A 22,969-nucleotide genomic window follows, 5' to 3' on the forward strand; every position below is an offset into this window, starting at 1 on the left:
GTGGCTCGGGCTCCAGCCGATGCGCAGGCTTTGTCCAAAATAGATTTGAATCTGGTAGCCAGGATAACACCTGCAATCATGGTAAGGGAAGATCTGGTAGTAGCTCAACCGAAGAGTGCGTACAATCGATAGCCAACACGAAGTCCGACTTCGTCAAAGTGATTGCATTACCCTAGGCATCCGCATGTGGGAGGAGGAAGGCATCGTTGTGGGGGCCCTCGGAAAGGCATATAAGGTGGACGCGCCCCGCATTCGGGCTAAGGAAATTGCCAGCCATCTCGGTGATGGAAAGTTGCCACACTTGACGCCGTCTTCGCCCATGGGTGGGCAGAATCACGACGTTCGCGTCTCTCAAGAGGTATATCTCAATGTATTGCAGTGCTCGTAGCTCCCGATGTTGTGCCGCTCGGGCCTATATGTCTGGTCTGGGAGCCTCTCGCGGACTCAGCGGCGGCAGCTGTAGAATGTGCACGTTTGACTGTTTGATGTGCCAAGTCGCAGAGCTCGCTGTAATAAAGGGACTTGAACAACATTTAATGAGATGCTCTACGGTGACGAAGGTGCGAGGGAGACGCTCGAAGACGACGCCAGCGCATTAAACTCGCACGCCGTCTCTGACGATAATCCGGTCCCTACGCACAATGGTCTGCATTGAGAGTAAGACGGTGATCTTTAGGTGCTTCTCACTTATAGACTTTGATATTTTCGGAGTCCATGGCGGCGTACCGCTGCCAGTGTCAAGGATTGGGCGCAAAGCTCAACACTCGGTCACGTGCATTCGGACTTTGCCGAAACGAGAGTCGGGGAATGAGCGCGCCACCGCCTGCTCGCTCTTGTCCCGAACCGTCAGGACAACCTTCCATTGTATTGAGCACGCGCGCATCTGGGACCTCTTTTACATCTATATCTTGACTTACGCAGTCTCCAGCTATGGGCGTGCGCGAAGAGTCCTCCAAGCGACGGAAATCCATTGCGGGGACGAGCAGCAGGTCCTCCCTTGGGAACAAAGGGCGACGACGCGCATACAGTATCGCGCCAGGCTCTGCTTTGAGCCCCCTCGCGAAGGCGCGCAGAGACCTGGTGAGTGACGCGTCCAGCATCGTTGACCGCTTTCTGATCATTCGCAAGGTCCCTCGCAAGAGCATTCTCAAGGTCCCTGTGGCGATCCTTCACGGCGATGACCCCAGCTTCACCCCCTCCCCCGATACCAGCGAGACCCGCGACTTTACGAACGACTTCAACAGGCGCAAGTCCTTGGGCCGCCGTGTCAGCTTCTCCAGCACGGCGCACATACGCTACTTCAAGAAGCAACCCCGCCCCTCAGACGCAGCATCCTCCGAAACGGGCTCGATGGACGGCTCGCCGGAGAGGGCCCCCCCTCCACCTCCTCCACGCCCCACGAACGACGAGAACGCGTACCCGGGCAGTACGAGCAATCGGCGGCGCAGCTCGGTCGGTCGCCCGTCCATGGCCCCCTCCGACATGGACGTGACGGGCGTGTTCGACTTTGCGCAGCAGCCCCAGGGCAACGGTGGCAGCGCCCTCGACGATTCTGAAGATAGCTACGTCGAAGACGGCGACGACGGCGACATGGATGTCACGCAGAGCATGCCCAACAACCTCGCCCGGCGCAAGTCCTCCGTCGCCTTTCAGGACCCCGCCGACGCGTCCGACGCGTCAAACATGTCCGTCGACCCCGATCAGACGGGCTCATATATGGACGAGTCCACAATGCAGTCCGACACTGAACCCCTCGAGTGTGAAGTGCCCCTCGGTCAGGCTTTGAACCCGCCTGTGTCGAATGACGCGTGGGACGCGCTGGAACAGGCAGCGAACGAGAATGTCTCACCCGGGAACGACGAGGACGATGATCTGGAGGATGCTATTCAACGTCTGCGGCGCGCTTCCGCTTTTCTGCCACAAACATCCGGTGAGATCTCGGAGGACTCGTTCGCATCGACGGAGGATAGCTTTAACCCTGACGGCGAGGAGACAATGAACATCAGCCGTGCGTTAGGGCGCGTCAGCATGGGCGGCAACACGAATCTAGCGCGCATGAGCATGGGTGGGGAGTCCGCGATGGACGAGTCGGGGGTCTATGGACGCGTCGGTGTTGAGCCGGAGCTGCCCGCGACTCAGTCACCGCCAAATTCGCAGCCTCAGCAGCCAGCGTCTGCTCCTCCACAACAGCAACAACAGCAGACTCAAACCCTCGCCGCCTCTACCACACAGACGTTCAACGCCTCTACCACTCAACCCCTCGCCATCTCCTCTAACAAACCCCCCGTCTTCCGTCCCCCGCCCCTCAACTCCATCACGGGTACGCCCAAGCCTGTCTTCTCTGCTCCTGGATCCAGCATCTTTTCCGCGCCTGGGTCTAGCAGTGTCTTTTCTGCTAGCACGTCCTCGACCTCTGCGACCACTACCTCAGGTACCTCAGCACCCTCCAGCATCCCCTCGTCTGTATTCTCTACGCCCAAGCCCAAGCCAATGGGCCAGGGACAGCCTAGCTCGGCCGTGCGGCCCTCGACGATCCCGCGGCCGTTCACGTTCACGCCGCGCGCGGTGAGCTCCCCTGCGAAAGGGGGTGCGAAGGCGGCAGCGAGTAAGGAGGGACAGGCGCAGGCGAGTAAGGAGGCACCAGCGAGTATGGGGGGTACGCATGGGCATGGCTCCGCTGGTACTGGCAGCAATGCACACGGCCACGGCCCTGCGCACCCCATCCACGGCAGGCCCTCTGCCCCGGTTCGCCCCGCGTCGCCTGGCAAGGGGTTCTCTGCAGCGTTCGCGCCGCCGACGGTGAAACCGTCACCGAGGAAGTTTGGGCAACAGCAGCAGGAGAGTGCGATGGTGCCGGAGAAGCGGGCGAGGAATGAGAACGAGGCGGGGAAGAGGCCGCTGGGGGAGAAGGGGGCTTCGCAGAATGCTGCACAAAGTGGTGCACACGTATCTCCTCAGGGCGGCTCGTCGAAGACTTCTCCTCAAGCTCTGGCGAATTCGACCGCCGGTCCTGCTGGTCCTTCGACATCGCCCCAACCACGCCCGCTCTCACCAAGCCGCGTCGCCCCCTTTGAAAGCGTGACGGCGAACCCGGTCGTGCGCCGGCGGACGTCGATGATTCGCAGGCCGTCGATCGCGGGGAGGAAGAGTGTTGGTGGCGTGCCACCGCCGCCCTCAGCTTCAGGCAAGCAAGCAGAGCCGGCGAGCACCACTGGCAATGAAAGTCAGATACCGTCCGCCGCTGGAACTGGCTCCCCACCGCGAAAGAAGGCGAGCATCGGAATGGGTAGGGCGAGCATGGGCGTGGCAGGCTCGGAGCGGATGCCGTCGACGCACAGGCGTACGTCGCTGCAGCCACCGGTGCCGGTGTTGGAGAATGGGAAAGGGAAGGGAAAGGGGAGAGCAGTGGTGCAGGAGCCTGGGCATGAGGACGAGCACGTGGGTGAAGACATGGAGGTGGATGAAGATGAGCGAGACAAGGAGGAAGCAGGGGACGGACAAGTACAACCCAGCGGTGGTGAGGCGGGTGTGGATACGCAGCGGATGCAGGCGTGGGTAGACGGTGTTGACCAGGAGAATCCAGAGGAACCAGAGGAAGTTGTGAGTTAAATCTTCCATATCTTGCTCGACCCGCACACTCACCTACTATCGTTCACAGCCCCAAGTTTCCATTCAAGAGTTCTTTGAGATCACCGGCATCAAGTTTATCGACGAGATGATTGCGCCACGGCGATCCATCGCGCCTCGACAAGCGCGTCCTGCGGACAGCATCCCCTTGTCAGAGTACCTCGTCGCGCTCGCGGTCGATCTGCCGCAGCTTGACTTGTACGGTCGCGTCGCCGATGACCTGGCACGCTCGAACACAAAGTACAAGGAGAACTTCGAGGAGATGGAGCGGGAGGCGGCACTGGATACGCCAGAGCTATTCCAAGAGTACATGCTGGCGGAGCCGGAGGATCAGGAAGGGTTTAGGGTAAGCGTGAAATTCTTCAGGTCGGGAGGATAGCTGAGGCTGACGAGGCGATGACAGCACTACCTAACGCTCATCAAGGCGAACGCGCGGATGCAGGCGAAGTCGGCTTGGTACTCGTGGAAGAGTACCTGGGTAGAGGAGCTCACGGGCATCGCGCAGTCAGAGCTGGAGGCGATGGAAGCGGTAAGCGCCTTCAGCCCCATCGTCTCACTCAGTTTACTCATATTCGACAATAGGACACCAAGACCATCGCGGAACTCAACGCGCAATTGGAGACTGCGCTCCCGGAGCTGGAACGCCAGCATGCGGAAGTCACTGCGCAGCTCGAGAAGGAGCGCACTGAGATCGCTGAGGTCGAGGCTTGCAACCAGGACTGGTTGAACGAACTCAAGGGCACGATTGCGGATCAAAGGTGTGTTCAACCATCATTTTCGTCCTTTACGCTGTATTGACCTGACCCTATAGCACTGAAATTCGTTCCTTCGAGACTGAACTCGCGCAAGTGCGCTCGGGCAAGCAACATGTGCAGGCGCGCATCGACGAGTATGAGGCGGAAAAGCAAGAGCATATGGCTGCTATTGCGAACGCAAATCGCATGCTCGATGTTCGGGAGCGGCGTACACACTCGGAAGTGCGAAGGTTGCAAGGTGAGCTGTCCAGCCCAGTAGCCAATCCTCGCCGTTGCTTATTTGTGTACTTTACAGCCGAACTCGATGCCCTCGAGGACTTGCACCAGTTCAGGATGCGAACAATCAGGCCGGACTTGTTCGAGTACGAATTCTTGGAGAAGTACTTGGTGTCCTTGCCCTGCCGCGCCTTTCAGCCGGTCAATCAGGGGATCAACATCACTTATCTGCCTGGGCGACCTATCGTGCGGGACGACTTCCCCAAGTATACGGCACTCGTTCTGCAGACGGCGAAGCGACGCATCGCAGAGGGGCCGAAGAGGACCATTCCAAAGGTGCACTGATAACAACTCATATCCCTGGATCCTTACTGACCGGCGCGCTTTCTTGTTTTCGTTTCAAGATCGTTCAAGAACTTCGGGATTACTTCTTCTCTTGCAAAGAATTGCGGTCGCAGCTGGGACTGATCACCGTCAAATACCCGGTCGAGCTGAGCGTTCTACACGATCAAGGCGAGGCGCTCATGGCGACGGCAATTGTGCTCTTCAAGCCCGTCAAGGCGAAGGCGTTTGTCAGCTTCATCTTCGCGGACGAAGTGTTTGCGACGTGGCCCCATAGCATCAAGGGCGTGAGGGTGAAGGTGGACGTGGCGTATGGGCAGATTGAGTGAGTTTTCTTCGGCATCAACCCAGCGTACAACGACTGATTTTGCGATGCAGCCCGGAACTGCTGTCCATGGCGGTGACCAGCCGACTAGCGGAGGCCACTCTGCAGGATAACTATGCTTGCCTCCTCGACGCCTGCATACAGGCCCAGGAGCAGTATCCGGCTGCCGATTCGACCGCTATGGAGACTTGAGTCTCATTATTTTCCCGGGTGTCGACCTATCTGGCCTCACTCGGTCTTGTTTTTGTATCTCCTTGTCAGATCTAGGTTGTGATTGACTCTTGTATTGTATCTAGGTATCATAGATCGAGTTATTCGTTGTTCTTGGCTCTACCTGCGTTAAGCGCTGCTGCCTCTGTCTTCGACCGCTTGATGGCCACCTCTCGGGCTTCTACGCACGACATCCATCTAGTGCCACGGCAACATGGACATTGGTGCCTGTACGACGCCCGCGCTACCACCGTGCTCGCTCGTGCTCACAGGGAAGTTGCTCATGGCCTCGGCATAACGGCCGTGCGACTGCAGCTCCACCTCGCCGCGCGGTGAGTTCGACCCGCTCAGACGTCTTCTTCGCGCTTCACTCCGGCCTTCGAATGTTGATGTCTGCGGACGCGCCTTTCTCAGCAGCGGAGAAAGGTATGTATGTGCGTTGTTCCTGTATATTTTGAACCGCTTCGTGACTTTGTCCAGGTTCGCTGTTCAAACTCATAGTGAGTCCCGCGACTGCCCACGTTTTTCTGTGAACTCGACAAGATAGCTTCAATGATCTCTTTGGCTTCAGAAGGATAAGCCAGCGAATATCTGACCATCTAACAGCCACGGGCATACGGTGCTATCCAAGCAGGTTAGTACTACCTCGCGTTTCAAAACATGCTCATGCGAATGGAGGTATGAAGACGAGAATGCACGAAGAAGTCTCGAGATGCTGTGTTCTTGTGGTACGCTCCATATAGCTCGCTGCTGGACAGTCGTGGACACCGAGGATCAACAAACACCGGAAGTGTAGCTCTATAAATCCCAGGCTGAGTTGACCACAGAACATCAGCTCTCGGTCTCCTCTCCTCCGACTTCAGACTTACAGCTACCACTCACATCCTCCACGATGTTCGCCGCCACCGCTCTCACTCTCCTTTCGGGTGCTGCGCTCGTCAGCGCTGCCGGCCTCCGCTCTGCCGCCGTCTCCCAGTACGGCTCTGCTGAGGGTGACCTCGTCCTCAAGCAGCTGGGCAAGGACTTCGTCGTCGGCTCCGCCGAGGCCGAGACCACCATCTCCGCCACCGTCGAGAACGGCGAGCTGACGATGGTCTGCCCAACGAAGGGCCTCAAGGCCGCCCTCGTCCCGCTCAGCGCGGCCACGGAGCCGGGCGTGTACACGCTCGAGTTCATCACCTCGTCTCAGGACGAGCTGCCCAAGGGCTCCGTCTTCGGCGGCTGGAGCATTTCCGACGACCGCACCGGTCTCACGAACGACAACTTGACCATGGTCGTGAACGAGGTACGTGACTTTGACGGTTGTGCAGGTGTATGTGCGCTGACAATGGGATATACAGATTGACGGCAACAAGGGCGCCTTCGACGTTGAGCGCGACCACACGAGCGGCGTCAGCGCCATCGTCTACGTCAACAGGGAGGAGTCGGGTACCCCTGCTACTCGCCCGTGGTACATCGTTCTCGACGACTCCAAGGACGTCCAGTGCTAAGTGGGTTCTATGCTTTCCTGCACCTTTCCCGAGTCGATCCTGACGATTATATACCAGGGTGTTCCCATGATACGCCATCTCGAACATCGGAGGTCAACGGACATTCATTGAAGAGCCGCGTCAGTCATTAGCGTACTATCATAGCCCTTCTTGTCCAGTATAACCGGACCTAATACTATATCGCTCTGTGCACTCGTATCAAGCGTTGTGAGGGTCTTTCAATCGGCGTCACATTCCATCCGGCGTGCCGTACAGATGTTCAAGACCAGCACTGTACACGTCGCCTACATATCTTGCTGTTCTCGACCTTCGAGAAGTGCATTCTTGATAACATCGCCAATGACAGGGACAAACGCAGAGATCTGGCATCGATTTAGCCTAGCGTTGTGGTTACTCGCCTTGACTCACCCTGCCACCAGAGGCTTTATACGCAGCCTCTCGTGCCGACGCAATAAGCATAGCCATGTCTAGCCCCACTTCGCGCGCCTCATCTTTGTTCAAGGCCTGCTCGCGTATACAGACGCGTCTGATGGCGTCGAGAGCCCATGCTTTATCGATGTTGTGACGGACACAGCGAGATATTCTTCGGATGTCGGGAAGCATGCCGTTGTGGTCCAGGGCGTATGTAGCGACGCGGCAAACCTCCTCCATGTTGAACATATCGGCCACAATGAGGACGTCTTCCCATCTGGGAGATACGGAGGTGTTCGGTTTGGAGGACCTATCAAGAGATTGGTTAGCAGTCAAAAATCATTTCCATCAAGGCGTGCCTACCATTGGTATGGTGAATCGTACAGGAACCAGAGGAGGCTTTCGAAGTAACGAAGCTTAGTATCAAGGACCAGCGGGTGATCTCGAGTTTTCCCTTCCCGCGACACGCCGTCAGTCGGTAGAGCGAGCATGTCTGCAAAGACCGAGGACGCCCTCTCCAGATGATACGAGTGGACGCCAAGGACTGTGGACTCCAGCTGCGATGATCGAGTTTACATGCCGTAGTAAGCCAACCACGATAACGCACCTTTACAAAGAAATCGTATCTCAAGTTCTTGCGGTAAGTGAGCACCTCCTCGGCGCCAGTCGGTGAGTGCTGGAGCGAACACGGCAAAGAGGGGAGCACTGTATCTTGGACTAGAGGAGCAACGTCCAGAGTCACGGTTCCTTGTCGTGGGCATTCAATCATCATACAGCCATTTTGGCACGTGTGCCAGCCATTGGCACAGCTGATGGCCATCATATCTTGACACTCTGGGCAATGACCCGTCGCGCAAAGTCCTCCCGCCTGGAGAGCTCTCGTCTCGCGGGAAGCGGCGAGAATGACGACCGTATCTAAACCAAGCTCCCGACCTTCTTCGATTGAGAAAGGAGAGTCGCGTGTCAGAATACGCTTGAGCTCTTCAAGTATCCAGTCTTCTCCTAGACCATGCTTCACACCGAGGGCAATTTTGCGCACGTCGCTGAGTACTCCGGCTCGTCCTAGCGCGTAGCATGCCACTTTTGCGACTTGGGTCATGTTGAACTTCTCTGCCAACAGCAAGACTGACTCCCACTTGGGCGTTAGGTGGTGATCAATAATGCCCGACCTGCCGCAAATGAGCATGTCGAAGGGACTCGGTCACAACATTGTGGTCGACGCACCACTTGTAAGCAGATTCGTAGAAGAACCAGAGCAAGTGTTCGAAATCGAGCGACTCCACTCCTTCAAGGACAAGTGGATGCTCATCGCTACCGCCGTCCTTGGTAGCGTCCGAGTCGTCGGTCGCGAGCATCCCATTGAAGTAAGTGGTTGACCGCCGGAGGTGGAAGGAATGAAGTCGATATAGCGTGTGCTCCACCTGTAGCGAGGGTTAGCGATGATCAGGAGGCGCCGTACGTATGGGAAGAAAGGACGTACGCGCACGACAACATCTCCGTCGTCCAGATAGTGGGTGCCGTGCCGGGTGGCACAACGAGCAGCGTCATTCGGCTGCATCGATGGTGGGCGAAGGCAAGAAAGCGCTGATGAGTGCCGCCATGAGAAGCTCATAGAATACCCTCCAAGATGCTCATCTCGTGACGGTTGACCGCACTCGGAGCGATCATGGCTTCTCCCCGGCTAGTAAGGCCACTGGCAAATTGTATATAGTTAGAAACAAAAGATGCACGCGAGTGTGAGCGAAAGAAGTCTATATAGATAGCACGCCTGAACTCTCCCATTCGCGAAAAGGCAAGGAATTTCACTTGTCAGAGGGTGAATGTTTTGGAGCAGCATTGGGATGAAAGCAGTCGAAATTGCCTTCGCTCGGATATTGCCGAGAATTTATGTGGCGTCAACGTAGCGCGTCAAGGTCGCATCTTCTGACCTTTCATGCCATTTTCTCCTCTTTCCATCTCTGCTGAGTCCTGGATAGCGCGCGGATGCATCTTCACCAAGTCACTCAGCGCGTCGTACGAACGCCAGGGCATAGACATGTGACCGTGTGTCGCGATTTCGTAGGGGAATCGGGCGGGAAGTTGGCGCGAGCGATAAGGAGTTGACGCAAGGGTATATCATGGGGACGATCCTGATATCATCCAGCCCACGCCCACCATGTCCTTGCCCCAGTACGCGACCGCCGGCGAGCACGTCCTCGCCGACGAGAAGGTCGACATCCCTCAGCCTACTCAGGAAGTGAACGCTCGCGCGCCTCGATCCAGGTGCTCCAGGAAGCACCGTGTCGTTCTCCCGATCTTCGTTGCGGTCGCGATGGTGTACATGCTTGCGTCGAGCGCACGGAGCGCTCTTCCCCTCCCGCGTATCTGGGGCTGCCATCGCGCGGCTTCGAGCGCGTCGGCGTCACTCCCCAGCCACTACACGCTTCCCTCCGGGGATCGCATTCCCTCTGTCGCACTCGGTGTCTGGAAGGCCGGCCGCGGCGAGGTCGGTCAAGCGGTCAAGGTCGCACTCGATGCCGGTTACCGTCACATCGACGACGCGCGCATCTACCGCAACGAAGAGGAGGTCGGCGCTGCCTGGAGCGAGAGCGGCTATAAGCGCGAGGACTTGTGGATTACGAGCAAGGTGCACTTCGCATGGCGCCATATGTGTCGAAGGACGTGAAAGCTGACTGAAGGACTGCACTGTAGCTATGGAACGACCACCACGACCCGCGCGATGTGGAGAAGTCGCTGGACGCGAGCCTGGAGGCGCTCAACACGACGTACCTCGACCTGTTCCTGATCCACTGGCCGATCGCGTTCAACCGCGATGGGTCCGTGTACAACAAGGAGCTCACCGACGACCCCTTCCCCACCTGGCAGAAGCTCGAGGAGCTCGTCAAGAAGGGCAAGATCCGCAACATCGGCGTCAGCAAGTGCGTTCCCCTAACATCCCTATTCAGTCTTCGCACCTGATCAAACTAACCCACCCCACCAGCTTCAACATCTGGCGCCTCTCCAAGCTCCTCTCCCACCCCAACATCACCATCCCGCCCGCCATCAACCAGGTCGAGCTCAACTTCTGGAACCCCCAGCCGGGCCTCCTCGCCTGGGCCAAGGCGCACAACGTCCTCCTCGAGGCCTACTCGCCCCTCGGCGGCGACGGCCAGGTCGGCAAGACCCTCAACGAGCCCGTCGTGCAGGAGATCGCGAACGAGCTCGCCATCACGCCCGCGCAGGTCATCATCTCGTGGCACGTCCAGCGCGGGACGGTCGTGTTGCCGAAGAGCGTCACGCCGAGCCGCATTGAGGAGAATTTGCAGGGTGAGTGGGGGGTTAGGAGAGGGGAGAGGGTATGGCATGCTGACGAGACGCATATAGTGACCCGCCTGCCGGATGCGCTATTCGATAAGCTGGAGGCTGCTGCTGTGGGCAAGAAGCCGCAGCGCACGCTCAACCCGAGCAAGTCCTGGGGTCTGCCCTTCGACCTCTTCGAGTAGATCAGTATAGCGTGGCAGTCCTTGATTTCAACGTTTTCTCGAGTGTTTGCTTGAGTGGAGTTGCATTGCTTGTGCGTTGAGCGAGGAAAAGGGAACATAAGTCGAGAGATGGAAGCATAGAGTAGCATTCGGTGAGACATAGCATGAGAAATGGAATAGGGGGAGAGAGAACGAACAGCGCAAGATACGATGCGTGATAGGAGTCCAGAAATACGATGATAGAGGACAGGAAACAAGACGAGAGGAAGAGTTGAGAGGGAACAAACGAGTGCGGGATTACATATATAGTGTATGTACGTGTGTGGGGAACATGGTAGTACAGATGAGGGTGGATGGGATGTCCGCACGCGGAAAGGGAGACGCAAGATGGATGAGATGGAACGAGGCCAAGATGATAGATCCGGATCCGAGTATACTGTGAGAGGAGTCAGTTGGTTGCGAAGAGGGCAGGGGAAGAGAAAGGACGCACAATAGCAAGAGATATATGGCACCAAGCACACTAACATGCACCGAATGCAGCAAGATCGACTCATCGTCGCAGGACAGACTGCAACCGCGCCCGCTCGCCGTCCAACTGGCCCAGCAGCGTCGCCAGCACCTGCAGGTCGCTCTTCACATCGCCCAAGTCTCCCTCCGCCATATCCTTCACCGCGCCCCACCGCGCGCACGCCACCTCCGCGACGCAGCCGACCTGCCACGCCGCACGCGCGCGCTCGACCGCGGTGCCCTGCTCGACCTTGGCACGCTTCGCCGCCTCCGCCGCCCGCGCACCCGCCTCCTCCTTCGCGCGCGCGGCCTGGGCTTCGAGCGCCATGACATACTGATGCCGCTCCTCCTCCCCGCGCTCGCGGCTGTCCATCGCGCGCCGCAGCTCCGCCTCGAGCGCCTCGAGCTGCGCCCCGAGCTCGGTGGCCTCCGCGCGGCGCGCGGCCTTCACGCTGTGCAGCTCCTCCTCGAGCTCCTGCAGGCGCATGAGGCGCTCGCGCGCGGTGTTCTCCGAACTCGCGAGCTGGAGGCGGAGGAGGGTGGTCAGGGCGCCGTCGCCGGGCGGGCTGCGCGCCGCTTCGTCGTATCGCGCGGCAGACGCTGCAAACGGCGCAGGCGAGGGCGTCACGTCCGGTAGGAGCACCTGGGATATCGAGCCATACCCACCACCTGGCGTCCCAGGAGTCAAGCCCATCGTGCTCAGCGCCGGGCTCTCAGGTGGCAGTGGCGTGTCCAGCGTCACCGGAGACAGCGAGGGCGAGCCCGGCGGGCTGGCCATCGACGCGCGGAACGGCGCCTGAATGTCTGCGAGCATCGCAATGTCATCCTCGTCCAGAGTGCGCGATTCCTGCGCGAGCTCCTCCCAGGTGAGGATGGAACCGCGCGGCGCATTCTTCTCGCCGCTTTTGCTCGGAGTGCGAAGGGAGCCCGCGGAGCGCTTGCGATGCGCCGGGGTGGAAGGCGCGAGGAAGGAGCGGCGCTTGCTGAGGCCAGTGGAGACACGTCGAGTGCGGGATGGCGTCTGGGGAGAGGGCCGCGGCGAGGGCGAGACCTTCGATGTTTTGCGCGTGCGGTAGACGCGAGGCATGGCGGGCGTGGGCGCGCCGGGTGAAGCAACGGGCGCGAGCAACGCTGCGACGTCGTCCTCGTCCTCACTCTCGTCCTCTGAGGTTTCTGAGATGTCGGACATGTTGCCGTTGTCCTGCTTCGCCTTCGGTGGCGGGGTAGGGGCAGGGGCAGGGGCGGGTGCGGGTGCTGGCGAAGCACGAGCCTTGCGCGCCAAAGGAGACTCGGTGCGCGTCGTCGCCGCCGCCTTCGCAGCTGCGGCCGGCGTCACTGGGCCGCGCGCGCTGTTCGTTGACGCGGCGCTGCCGGGTCGTGTCGCCGGTGCTTTCGGCGCAGGGGAGGGTGCACTCGGCTTCGGGGCCGGAGACGCTGATCCCTGCCGCACGGGCGATGGCTTGGGCGCGGGCGACGCTGACTTGTGGAGTTTGCGGGTGGGTGTCGGTTTGGCCGCCGTCGCCGCCGCTGCAGGCACGGGGGCCTTGCTCTTGCCCTTGGGCGAGCCCGACACGTGGATGGCGCCAGTGAGGTTCACCTCGAGGGGTTTCCCATCGGCGCAGCTGCTGCTCGTGGAGGTCTCCTGGATCTTTTCGTCATCTGTGCTGGGCGGCTCGCGCGAGACCTTGGGCTTGCGCGGAGAGCCCTTTGGCTCGAGGGAGATCTTGGGCACGCGCGAGGGATCAAAGAGACCAGAGCGAGGGCGGTATTTCGGGAGCGCGGACGCTGCGGGCCGCGGGCGGAGGGAGGTCGCGCGCTTGAGCGGGGGATCGGTGGATGTGGAGGAGGACGCGGTGGTGGGCGGGGGTGCCGCCGCAGCGTGCGGCTTCATGGGTGAGCCCTCGTCGAGGGACATGTTGCGCGTCTGGCCCGAGGACACGCGACGGCGGGTGACGGTCTTGTCTTGGGCGAGGTCGCCGAGCGAGGGCCGGCCGCCGCTCGGGCGCGCACCCAGCGTGGAGCGGCGCGCCTGTTTCGCCTGCTTCGCGGTCAGGCTGTCGAGCCCGCCGAACTCCTTCGCGCCCAAGTCCTTGGGTATCTCCTTCGACACGTCCCGCACGTCGCTCCAGTCCTTGGAAAGGTCCTTTTCCTTCGTCTTGATCTTTGACAGCTTCTCCTTGTCCGAGTCCTTGGGGAAGAAGCGCCCGAAGGACTGCCGGAGCGAGTGGCTTCGCGTCGTCGTCTCTGGCGGCATTGCGATGGCTAGCGAGTGGGTATAGATGGTTGCGAGAAGGTTACCAGAGTCGGGATGGTGGCAGATGGGTATGGGATGCGGTACGGCCGGATGGTGGTATGCGAGCGCAGGACACTCGTGGGTCGCGGGTGGAATGCACCTGTCCCCCTTGCGTTAGGATCTGTGGCGCGGAGACGCGCTTGGAGTGGCTAGAGGGGAGCAAGAAGCACCAAAAGGGACCACACAATCGGGCGCAGCCGTCGTTGTCGTTGCCGTCGCGCTGATCGACCGGGAACAAGCCCGACGGCGACATGTTCGAACTCAAAGGCACCCCACGTGCTCCTCCACGTGCCCGCAATCAATGCAACGCCGACGTTGAACTCTTGACCTCAACTAGGTATCATCGTCACCCTACTCGTTCTCCTCTCGCTCTCTTTTAATCTCTACGGGCTGGCCATAGGGTTGCTTCTTTACCTGTTCTCTCCTCAAGGTATCTACAGTCATAGGAGCCTCCATCTTATCGAGAATTCGAGGACCCCGGTACACCACGTCGACTCAAAGAAACTCCAGCGACAAGTCAGAAGCAGGTACCTACCCCTTGCAATGAGCAAGCCTGCTGGTATTCGCGCCCTTCACAGCCGACTCTCATGCGGCTACTCCTAGACTTCATGGCCACAGTTGACATTTGCCGCGCGCCACAGCATGTTTTCGGAGTCTGAAGTAGACCAGATCAGCGCGACTAAAGCTGCGACATCGCAACCTGTTACAATTCGTCGAATATATAAAGGGAGGTCATCGTCGCTTGTCTACCTATCACTCGTCCTTCGCTTCTGACTAGTTTTGAAGAGTCTTACTTTCTTTCTTCGACACGCCTAGCAATGAGCGACGCCAATCGAGACGAAGACGATGAGGCAGAGCCACAAGCAACCTCAGATGTGCGCTCGCGGGCTGGAACACCTGTAGCCAAGGTATGCACACCGGAGTCGACCTTCAGTCGCATCACAACAGGAGACTAATTCGGGCTATCGTAGCCTGCAAGCCTCAGGTGTTTGGCGCATATTCCCGAACCGCCTGAGGCAGCCGAGGCGTCCGATGTTTGGCACTTCGGATATCCCATGACCCCGCGCGAGATCGGGGAATTTCTGGATCGCTATCGTGGAGGTCGCGAGCGTTTCGGAAGCTACCCTGATATGTGGCCCGAGCACGTCGCCGCCTACGCCTCTTGCAAAACTGGGTGGCCAGGAATTCGGCACGTCTTCGTTGAAGGCGTGAAGGACGTGCCTGGCATCGGGGACATGACAGGACCGGAGTGGCAAACCGAATTTTCATTGCATCGTGTTGACGGGAAGCGAGAAGTGACTTTCCTTATGATATGCTCGACGATCGCAACCTGGTTCATGGCGCATAAGCCGTGGCAGGAGCAACTTGACGAGCTCACGAGATTGTTTGAGAAGGAGCCCCTGTGGATGAAGGATGTAATGCCGAAGAGAGAGGCGTGGAGGTTGTATCAGTTCGAATATTAGTGAATTCATCTTTTGTATCTTTTGGAATGTATGCTTCCGATGAAGCAGCAAATGTATGAGTTCCGTCGGTTCACGCAGGATTCGGTAGAATGATGTTGATGCATGTGGCCTGGACGGCTTCCGGCCCTAAGGCCTGTTGCCACCAACTCTTGATCGTGGATGTCTGTCAAGGCGTGCAAGTCGCGCCATCGCATGTTGTCTGAGCAGCAACCGAGCTATGCCTAGCGTTGACTGAGATCAAACATTTTCCTCTTGTGTTCGCGTAACATGCACGGTCAGATATGGGGTGTACTTATAAACCACAATCGCGATCATGCTACCACATGAACCTTGTTTCTCCCCTCGGGCAGTACACGAACACGTATAGCGTCACCGCGTTGATGACTGCGTACCATGCAAACTCGAGGGAGAGAGAGACGTTGGGCGATAGTCGGAAGCCGGATGGGTGCGGCACGCTCTTCACCTTCTCCTTCGCATCGTCCGAGGATGCCTCGTCCATGTCACCCTCCAACAGCCCGCGCATGAGGACCAGAGGCACGACAAAGTATCTCGGTTCCAGGAGCGGGGCTGGCAGCAGCGTCGGCGCGGCGGTAAGTGGAATAAGGAGGACCTGGAGAAGAGAGTTGTCGGAGGCTGGAGGGGAATGTGAGTTCGCGACGCGATGCGAAGGATACACAAGCCAGGGTAATGCGGAGAAAGGGATAATGAAACTCACCACCAACAGCCACCCACCATGCCCATCCGCATGCAATGTATATCGGCGCTAAGAGGTACTTGACAGCGGGATGTACGAGGATGACGCGTCTCCACAGGTAGAACGTGTAGTGCCGGTTGTCCGCGAGGAGGAACGGGTGGTGGATGCTGTGAAGGTGTAGCGTCAGCAACGAAGAGATACGCCGCGACCAGTCGCGGGAGGCGAGAACATCACGCACGTATACCGGTTGATCGTCACGCAGATCGCGGTGATGAGCAGGATTGTGCACGTCGTGCGCAGCTTGCCGCCAAACATCTTGCGCAGGACGCGGCTCGGTAGATTGGGCACTCGAAGTAGGGCAGGCCAAGAGAAGGCGGTCGCGCAAGAGATGAGGTAGTACAGCTGGGGCACATGGAAGGCTGGGACGTGATTTGACTTGTCGCCTGAGAGGTGAGGTGGGTAAGCATGTGTACTGAGCGCAATGCATAGAGACGCAGACAAGGCCGCTCACCTAACACTATTCCTCCATTCCATACCAAGAAGCCACCGAATCCAGCGAGCACCAACGCGTAAGGGAAGAACGCAGGTAAGATGTCAGGCAGTAGTGAAGCGAGGGAGAATGTGCTCCAAGGAATGTCGCCTAAGGGATGAAGTCAGACATAAGTTCGACTCTGCCGAAAGGTCGCAATGCAGACATCACACGTCTACTATGCTAGTGTGCTCTTAGAGGACAACACACCCACCGAAGGTAGCTTTCCTTGCAAGCGGGTCGTGCAGCCGTACCCCGTCGCGTCGATAGCGCAGGTACGCGATTTGACTTACAGCGTATGCGTACAGTACCCAAATAATGTTCGTCTGGCGAAACGTGCAGCTGATAGCGCCAGCCTATCATTCGGCCTAGTCAGGTGTGGGTGTGGCGTGTAGTAACTGACGAGGAACGCACCAACGCAGCTAGCCAGTGACTTTCTTCTTGCGCGAGGACAATTGTGGTGACGACAGCGAGCAAGCTCGGGACGTCCGTGTAATATAGGAAGCCATAGAAGAAGACGAGGGGATGCAGCGCAAGGATGACGGCCGCGGGGGAGGGGGAGAGGATCGAGGGTGAATGGACGCGCTTCTGGTACGCAAGAAAGCGTGTCAAGATTAGGGGGAGGATGAGAAGTGCGAGCAAGGGGGTAAGGCGGAGGGTGGGGAGGGCACATTTAACAATGAAGAAGCGCTTGAGGATGACGCTGACGACGTAGCTAAGAAGGATTGATCAAGAAGGAGACATTGTAAGGAAACGAGATGTGCGCACAGTCCGGGTGGAGTCGTAATCTTGGGGTCCCAATGGGAAAAGTTGCCCGCGCAATACGCCTGCGCTTGCGGGACGTGGAATGGCTCGTCCTGATCAAGTGTCAGTCGTAGCTTCGTGCGCATATCGCTGTGAGGCACACCATATACGGTTCCGTAACATGCTTGTTGACCTCCTTCAGCACCGAGACTGCCGCTGCGCAGAACGTCGCGTACAGCGCCGACATCGTTGCGGACGATGAGCGCGACTTCAAGCAGTAAATCACGGTGGCGCGTGTGACCACGTGGAACACGGCTAGCACGTGGCGGGAAAAGTTTGAGATCACCGCGTCCTGCACTTCCCCGACACTGTTCCCGACGCCGTACCCAAAATGCCAGGCCTTACAAAAGATATAAACGACGACGACATCGATTACTCGGACATCGAGGCCAAGTGTGTGGCAACTCAGTGGAGCTGAATTGGTGCTGACCATCCATCAGGTACCAGGTCGAGTACGACGAGGGCTTGGATAACATCGTCGTCGTCGATGGCGCCCCCGTGATCGACGCCTCCAAGAAGGAGCGTCTAGTGACCAAGATATGCAAGGATTTTGGTAAAAAGGGCGTGCACGTTAAGGCCGACAACATCTTCATGCCATGGGACGACAAGGCGGGCAAGAGCAAAGGGTGCGTGTCGCTCCCCCATTACCCCACCACATTCTCATCGTCTGCAGCTACATCTTCATCGAGTTCCGCAACGCCGAGGAGGCCGCGATGGCCATCGCGATCCTGAACAACCACGCATTCGATTCGAAGCATACTTTCAAGCTCAACCTCTTCACCGACATCGAGCGCTTCGCGAACCTTGATGAGACGTACGTCGAGCCGAAGACGGAGGAGTACCAACCAAGAGTGCGCAGACAACATTCGTTAACGACGCGCTTGCTGATCGGATGCCTAGGAACACCTGCGCGCCTGGCTTGCTGACGGACGCGATCAATACGTGACAAACCGCGGCGACGATGTCGAAATTCACTGGCACGGCAAGCGGGAGCAATGCGAGATTGCGCACAAGCCTGTACCTCCATTCGCCCTCTTGCGTTGCTATTCCAATGCTAACGTCTCTTAGATGTTTAAAGAACCCTTCCTCTACGTTGCCTGGTCCCCCCTCGGCACCTTCCTCGTCACCCTTCATCGCCCCGGCGTGCGGTTGTGGGGCGGCAACTCTTGGAAGCCGCAGCAGCGTTTCGCCCACCCGCTCGTCAAGCTCATCGACTTCTCACCTTGCGAAAACTACCTCGTCACCTGGTCGAACGAGCCGATCACCATTCCCGAGGGCGCACCTCAGGGCCCGCAGTTCCTCTCGCCCGACGACGAGGGCAACAACATCGCCGTCTGGGACATCAAGTCCGGCCACCTCCTCCGCACCTTCCCCTCCGTCGAGGCCGATGCCGCTGGCAAGAAGCAGATGCCGTGGCCGATTCTGAAGTGGAGTCCCGACGACAAGTTCGTCGGCCGTGTAACACCTGGGCAGATGATCAGTGTCTACGAATTGCCGAGTATGGGTCTTCACGGAAAGAAGAGCATGAAGATCGAGGGTGTCGTCGACTTCGAGTGGTGTCCGCAGGGTGACAAGGACAAGGAGGATGCGGACAAGGACGCGAAGGCGGCGGCGTCGGGTGGAAAGACGGGCGCGAAGAAGGCACGGGACAACATGCTCGTGTACTGGACGCCTGAAGTGCAGAATCAGCCCGCACGCGTAACTTTGATCAGCTTCCCGAGCCGGACCATATTGCGGCAAAAGAACTTGTTTAACGTGTCCGAGGTAAGAGTGATACCATTTTCTTAATCGCCTGAACTAACGCTCTGTAGTGTAAACTTTACTGGCAAAATCAGGGCGACTTCCTTTGCGTCAAGGTCGATAGGCATACGAAGACCAAAAAGTCGATCTTTTGCAACCTCGAGATCTTCCGCGTACGCGAGAAGGACTACCCTGTCGAGGTCGTCGAGCTCAAGGACACTGTCACTGACTTCTCCTGGGAGCCGAAGGGCGAGCGCTTCGCCATCATCTCCACCTCCGACCCCAACCTTGGCAACCCGGGCCCGGGTGTCACCATCAAGACCGACGTCTCGTTCTACCAGCTCGACCGCACAAAGAATGACTTCAAGCTGCTCAAGACGCTCTCCGGCCGCACCAGCAACGCCATCCGCTGGTCACCGCGCGGTCGCCACGTCGTCCTTGCCACCGTCGGCTCCTCCACCAAGTCCGAGCTCGAGTTCTGGGACCTCGACTTCAACAACGAGGACCGCCCCGCGGGTTCGTCAAACGAGTGGGGCTCCGGCATCCAGCTGCTCGGCACCGCCGACCACTACGGCGTCACCGACGTCGAGTGGGATCCCAGCGGTCGCTACCTCGCCACGAGCGCCTCCGCCTGGTCGCACACGCTCGAGAACGGGTACGCGATCTGGGACTTCCGCGGGCAGGAGCTCGAGAAGCACATCCTCGACCGCTTCAAGCAGTTCATCTGGCGCCCGCGCCCGCGCACGCTGCTCACGCGCGAGCAGCAGAAGCAGATCCGCCGGAACCTGCGCGAGTACAGCGCGCAGTTCGAGCAGGAGGACGCGGAGGCGCGCAGCAACGTGTCGGCGGAGCTCATCGCGCAGCGCAGGCGGCTGGTCGACGAGTGGAACGCGTGGCGGCAGCAGTGCAAGGCGGAGCTGAAGGCGCTCGGCGCGAAGGAGGAGGGCAAGGAGGAGGAGGCGAAGGAGGAGATCGAGGTGTGGATCGAGGAGGTCATCGAGCAGACGGAAGAGGTGATCGAGTGAGCGGTCCTTGTACGATTCGGTGTTGTATCCTATGCTGTAACATGGTTCGAATCGCCCAAGGACGCGTTGCGCATTCTTTGCACTCAACACCCCGCTGTAAATATTGGCAGGCCCCTCGCCGGATTGGCTAGAACCAATTCGTACTGAAGCGAAAAAAGTGAGTAGGAATTGTCTCGATCTCGCAGTATATCCCGCTGGGGGCGCTCTGGAGATCCCGTCGCGTCTGAGCAATGACCAGGACCTCGTGTCGTCTCGCGTTACAGTCACAGTTGAACTTTTGAGTCCCGTCAGAATGCTTGACCCAATCACTTTCATTCCTTTGCGCAAAGTAATTCAAACCTTTTCCGTTGTCAAGCCAGTGATGATCCTCACCCAATCTATGGGAAAGAGGCGGAGTGAGAAGGGGCTCCCAATGGGGGAAGCCCCGCGCATCTCATAGCCTTGAGAGTTGGATAGACGTTACCAAGGCTCTTCGCGGCTGGCAAGCTTGCGGCCAAGTCACGGATGGCAATTTCTCGGCGGACATTCTTTTGCGCCGCCGGTACAAGAGAGCTGTGTTGTATGGGAAGCGGGCGGGAGTTACGGCTAAAACTCAATCGACACGAGGCACACCCTCGCCGATGGGATTATTGTCGAAGTTCGGCGAAGGGGTATATGACCGCCGCTGCCGCCATGTCCTCTAGGAGGGATTGCTTGTGTGAGGACCGGTTCGACCCCGAGGCGGTTCGGATGATTAATCCCTTTAGGCACTTCTGGGGATAGTGATCATCATCGTGATACTTATATTGAGGCTGGTAATCGACGCAGAGGTGTCAGACGAGTGATGCTTGAGAAGACGACTACCATGCCTCACAGGTGAAAGGGATTGTACGTCTGTTGAAGCAGAGATGCGAGGAGAGACAAAGGGGATGGCGATCATCACATTTGCTCGCGTGCATTGATCCGGTTCCCATGCTCACCAAATTAACTCGTCACGTTTTCGTCACACCGCAAGTCTTGGACCAGACCAGGAGGACTGCCTTCTACCTTGCTGACGTTGAGATCTCAGCACTGCTTTTTGCTATGGCGATTTCCTTTCCAGACGGTGCACACGATACCTGCGCAGCCTCCGAGCACGTCAGCTTGAGAGGCTGACTACGACATGCAACGCAACGGACCGAGTGGCGCAAGCTTGAGCCAGAATTTCTCTTTTGTGTGCTTCTTTAGCTGACGGCTTCTACCCATTACTCAAAGAAGACAGCAGTTGACGAACTTTGGACGCATTCGGGAGCATGTACATGAACCTTAGTAGCGTACAGCAAATGCGTAAAATCCCGAAGAAGCACCCGCGACTAACACTCTAGATGGGCTGTGGTGAGAGCGGCCGCCGCGAAGGGAGGCACGAGTGAATGTAGGGGATTCGAAGGCGTGCGCGGGTGGGTCCACGGTCCAGTTTATGACCGGGGATCTCTTGTTGCCGGAAATGCTCCTGCTCGTATTTTCTGTGCTGGACTATCCAACTTATTGCTCAGAGGTCGCCAAATAGAGCTGATAATCACAGAATTATGCAGCCTCGCAAGCCAATTGTCCTCCCACGCGGCGCTGGCAGAAAACTCCACCGGGTGTGCCATTGTTTGGCGCTCGTGATGTGGACCCTTCCGACAAAGTCAACAAAACATCCGTCACTGGGAACAGCCCCCTCCGTACTTTTCATTGGCCGCCGCATGCTGGTACCCAGGTACCAGGCGCGAACTTGGCCCGCATCGCCATAGCCGCGGGATCTTTCCTGCCTCCTGCCTTTCTTGAAGGTGGAAACGGCCGACGGCGGCCCTTATGGGAAGCCATGGCTTTGGCGGAACCTGTGCTACATCTCGAACTATAAGTCCTATATGGTTTTATTCGAACGGCGCCCTATTCCAACCGCTCAAAAATCGCCAGGGTCCCCATCCTTCTCGTTGCCCATCCGTCCCATATATTTCACTGCCGTACAATGGGCCGCTGGACGCAGTTCGACGAGGTGCGTGGCCTTCTAACGCTCATGAATAATTTATTGACCAGCAGGACAGGACTCCTACCGCCTCTCCGAGGGCTTCAAGCGCGTCGCCTACGACACCGAGACCAAGCGCTATACTTTCGTCGACTCCAAGGGTGTTGCGTATGTCAGCAATCCCGACGAGGAATACGGTCCAATGACTCCCAAGGCGGACTTGGAGTCGTCGCGCCCAGGAGCTTTTGCAGAAGGTGCGCACCTAGTTTTCCAGCGGGTCGAACGCCTAGGACGACCCGCGCCCTCTTTTACACCGTAACTTACAAATACATAGACGGCCAGGACCGCCCTCAACTCTCCCGCCCGACGACCAAGTCCTCGTCTAGCTTCCACGACATTCTACCCTCCCATCACATCGGCGCCGCGGCGCCCCCCGCAGAGGAGCCCAGCAGCAGCAAGCAGATAGCCGACGTCGTCGAGACGGTGATGCCCAAGGTGCAGGGCGTGGTACAGGACATACGCCGCCGGTTTGGGACGACGTCGAAGCGCGAGAAGGGCAAGAGCTCGCCGGGATTCTTGGCGGACAAGAAAATGGAGGAAGAGTCCCCACCACCGGTCGGAGAGGCCGAAAAGCTTGGGTACGGCGGTCGCGCGCAGGACGCCCGACAGGCTCGCCCGAAGAAGCTCGCGGACGAGAAGTCGCCCCTGCTCAGCGAGTCGGGCGCGTCGAGCAGCCCCCAGGCTAAGTCGAGCTCGCGGAAGTAAAGGCGTCCCCCCCCCCGACATACGACCCTACGGCCTGTGTCATCGCCATTACTACCCGCCTCCGCCTTCTCGTATTCTACCACTGGCCGCATACTTCCACCCTCACCGCCTTGCTGGCCCATCCGTGCTTCCGCTCGCGGCGTGTAAATCCTGATTTGTCTTCGCCTTTCGCCTTCACTTTGCATAACTCGTCGCTGGGGCCACAAGTCACTCAACGGACAGTCGACATTGATGTTCCGCCTCTACGCTCGTGCCTTCCTCCACATACGCCTCTTCTATCATCTCATTCGCTTTTCGTATCACATACACGCCTCTTTTTCTCTCGGTTTATATGTGTCCTCGTCGC

The 22,969-nt window shown here is 58.4% G+C and overlaps 9 protein-coding genes across 9 annotated transcripts; 6 read left to right on the forward strand and 3 right to left on the reverse strand.

Annotated features, from left to right (window-relative positions):
- The first annotated feature begins 838 nt into the window (after window positions 1–838).
- Window positions 839–5,598, forward strand: SCHCODRAFT_02564435 (uncharacterized protein). Its single transcript, XM_050343792.1, has 9 exons — window positions 839–1,080; window positions 1,129–3,600; window positions 3,659–3,973; window positions 4,031–4,156; window positions 4,210–4,385; window positions 4,439–4,620; window positions 4,678–4,934; window positions 5,003–5,265; window positions 5,319–5,598. Exons 1-9 carry the CDS (start codon window positions 931–933, stop codon window positions 5,455–5,457), a joined length of 4,080 nt encoding a protein of 1,359 aa, XP_050202049.1. The 5' UTR covers window positions 839–930; the 3' UTR covers window positions 5,458–5,598.
- A 697-nt stretch (window positions 5,599–6,295) lies between these two features.
- SCHCODRAFT_02144276 (uncharacterized protein) lies at window positions 6,296–7,330 on the forward strand. Its single transcript, XM_003038892.2, has 3 exons — window positions 6,296–6,760; window positions 6,816–6,965; window positions 7,023–7,330. Exons 1-2 carry the CDS (start codon window positions 6,368–6,370, stop codon window positions 6,963–6,965), a joined length of 543 nt encoding a protein of 180 aa, XP_003038938.1. The 5' UTR covers window positions 6,296–6,367; the 3' UTR covers window positions 7,023–7,330.
- SCHCODRAFT_02609662 (uncharacterized protein) lies at window positions 7,053–8,970 on the reverse strand. Its single transcript, XM_050344388.1, has 6 exons — window positions 8,857–8,970; window positions 8,601–8,797; window positions 7,984–8,545; window positions 7,740–7,933; window positions 7,374–7,686; window positions 7,053–7,327 (listed from the first exon to the last, which is right to left on the reverse strand). Exons 1-6 carry the CDS (start codon window positions 8,932–8,934, stop codon window positions 7,250–7,252), a joined length of 1,422 nt encoding a protein of 473 aa, XP_050202050.1. The 5' UTR covers window positions 8,935–8,970; the 3' UTR covers window positions 7,053–7,249.
- Window positions 8,971–9,687: 717 nt separating this feature from the next.
- SCHCODRAFT_02487936 (Aldo/keto reductase) lies at window positions 9,688–10,858 on the forward strand (the record flags this gene model as incomplete). The annotated part of the gene is made up of 4 exons (XM_003038891.2): window positions 9,688–10,002; window positions 10,068–10,294; window positions 10,357–10,682; window positions 10,740–10,858. 4 exons carry the CDS (start codon window positions 9,688–9,690, stop codon window positions 10,856–10,858), a joined length of 987 nt encoding a protein of 328 aa, XP_003038937.1.
- Window positions 10,859–11,387: 529 nt separating this feature from the next.
- Window positions 11,388–13,598, reverse strand: SCHCODRAFT_02743933 (uncharacterized protein; the record flags this gene model as incomplete). Its single annotated transcript, XM_003037550.2, has 1 exon — window positions 11,388–13,598. One exon carries the CDS (start codon window positions 13,596–13,598, stop codon window positions 11,388–11,390), a length of 2,211 nt encoding a protein of 736 aa, XP_003037596.1.
- A 360-nt stretch (window positions 13,599–13,958) lies between these two features.
- On the forward strand, window positions 13,959–15,213 carry SCHCODRAFT_02743934 (uncharacterized protein). The gene is made up of 2 exons (XM_003038890.3): window positions 13,959–14,545; window positions 14,609–15,213. The coding sequence occupies exons 1-2, from the start codon at window positions 14,456–14,458 to the stop codon at window positions 15,098–15,100; spliced, it is 582 nt and encodes a 193-aa protein (XP_003038936.1). The 5' UTR covers window positions 13,959–14,455; the 3' UTR covers window positions 15,101–15,213.
- Window positions 15,214–15,322: 109 nt separating this feature from the next.
- Window positions 15,323–17,334, reverse strand: SCHCODRAFT_02609673 (glycosyltransferase family 59 protein). The gene is made up of 8 exons (XM_050344389.1): window positions 17,231–17,334; window positions 17,092–17,180; window positions 16,738–17,038; window positions 16,538–16,679; window positions 16,306–16,434; window positions 16,033–16,237; window positions 15,816–15,961; window positions 15,323–15,733 (listed from the first exon to the last, which is right to left on the reverse strand). The coding sequence occupies exons 1-8, from the start codon at window positions 17,312–17,314 to the stop codon at window positions 15,417–15,419; spliced, it is 1,413 nt and encodes a 470-aa protein (XP_050202051.1). The 5' UTR covers window positions 17,315–17,334; the 3' UTR covers window positions 15,323–15,416.
- Window positions 17,335–17,424: 90 nt separating this feature from the next.
- SCHCODRAFT_02609676 (translation initiation factor eIF-3b) lies at window positions 17,425–20,035 on the forward strand. Its single transcript, XM_003038889.2, has 6 exons — window positions 17,425–17,520; window positions 17,568–17,753; window positions 17,801–17,978; window positions 18,028–18,144; window positions 18,196–18,891; window positions 18,939–20,035. Exons 1-6 carry the CDS (start codon window positions 17,459–17,461, stop codon window positions 19,890–19,892), a joined length of 2,193 nt encoding a protein of 730 aa, XP_003038935.1. The 5' UTR covers window positions 17,425–17,458; the 3' UTR covers window positions 19,893–20,035.
- A 1,826-nt stretch (window positions 20,036–21,861) lies between these two features.
- Window positions 21,862–22,623, forward strand: SCHCODRAFT_02696238 (uncharacterized protein; the record flags this gene model as incomplete). Its single annotated transcript, XM_003038888.1, has 3 exons — window positions 21,862–21,888; window positions 21,938–22,112; window positions 22,193–22,623. The coding sequence occupies 3 exons, from the start codon at window positions 21,862–21,864 to the stop codon at window positions 22,621–22,623; spliced, it is 633 nt and encodes a 210-aa protein (XP_003038934.1).
- Between the last annotated feature and the right edge of the window lie 346 nt (window positions 22,624–22,969).

This window comes from Schizophyllum commune, assembly GCF_000143185.2.
Source record: "Schizophyllum commune H4-8 unplaced genomic scaffold SCHCOscaffold_2, whole genome shotgun sequence".
NCBI classification, from domain to species: Eukaryota; Fungi; Basidiomycota; class Agaricomycetes; order Agaricales; family Schizophyllaceae; genus Schizophyllum; species Schizophyllum commune.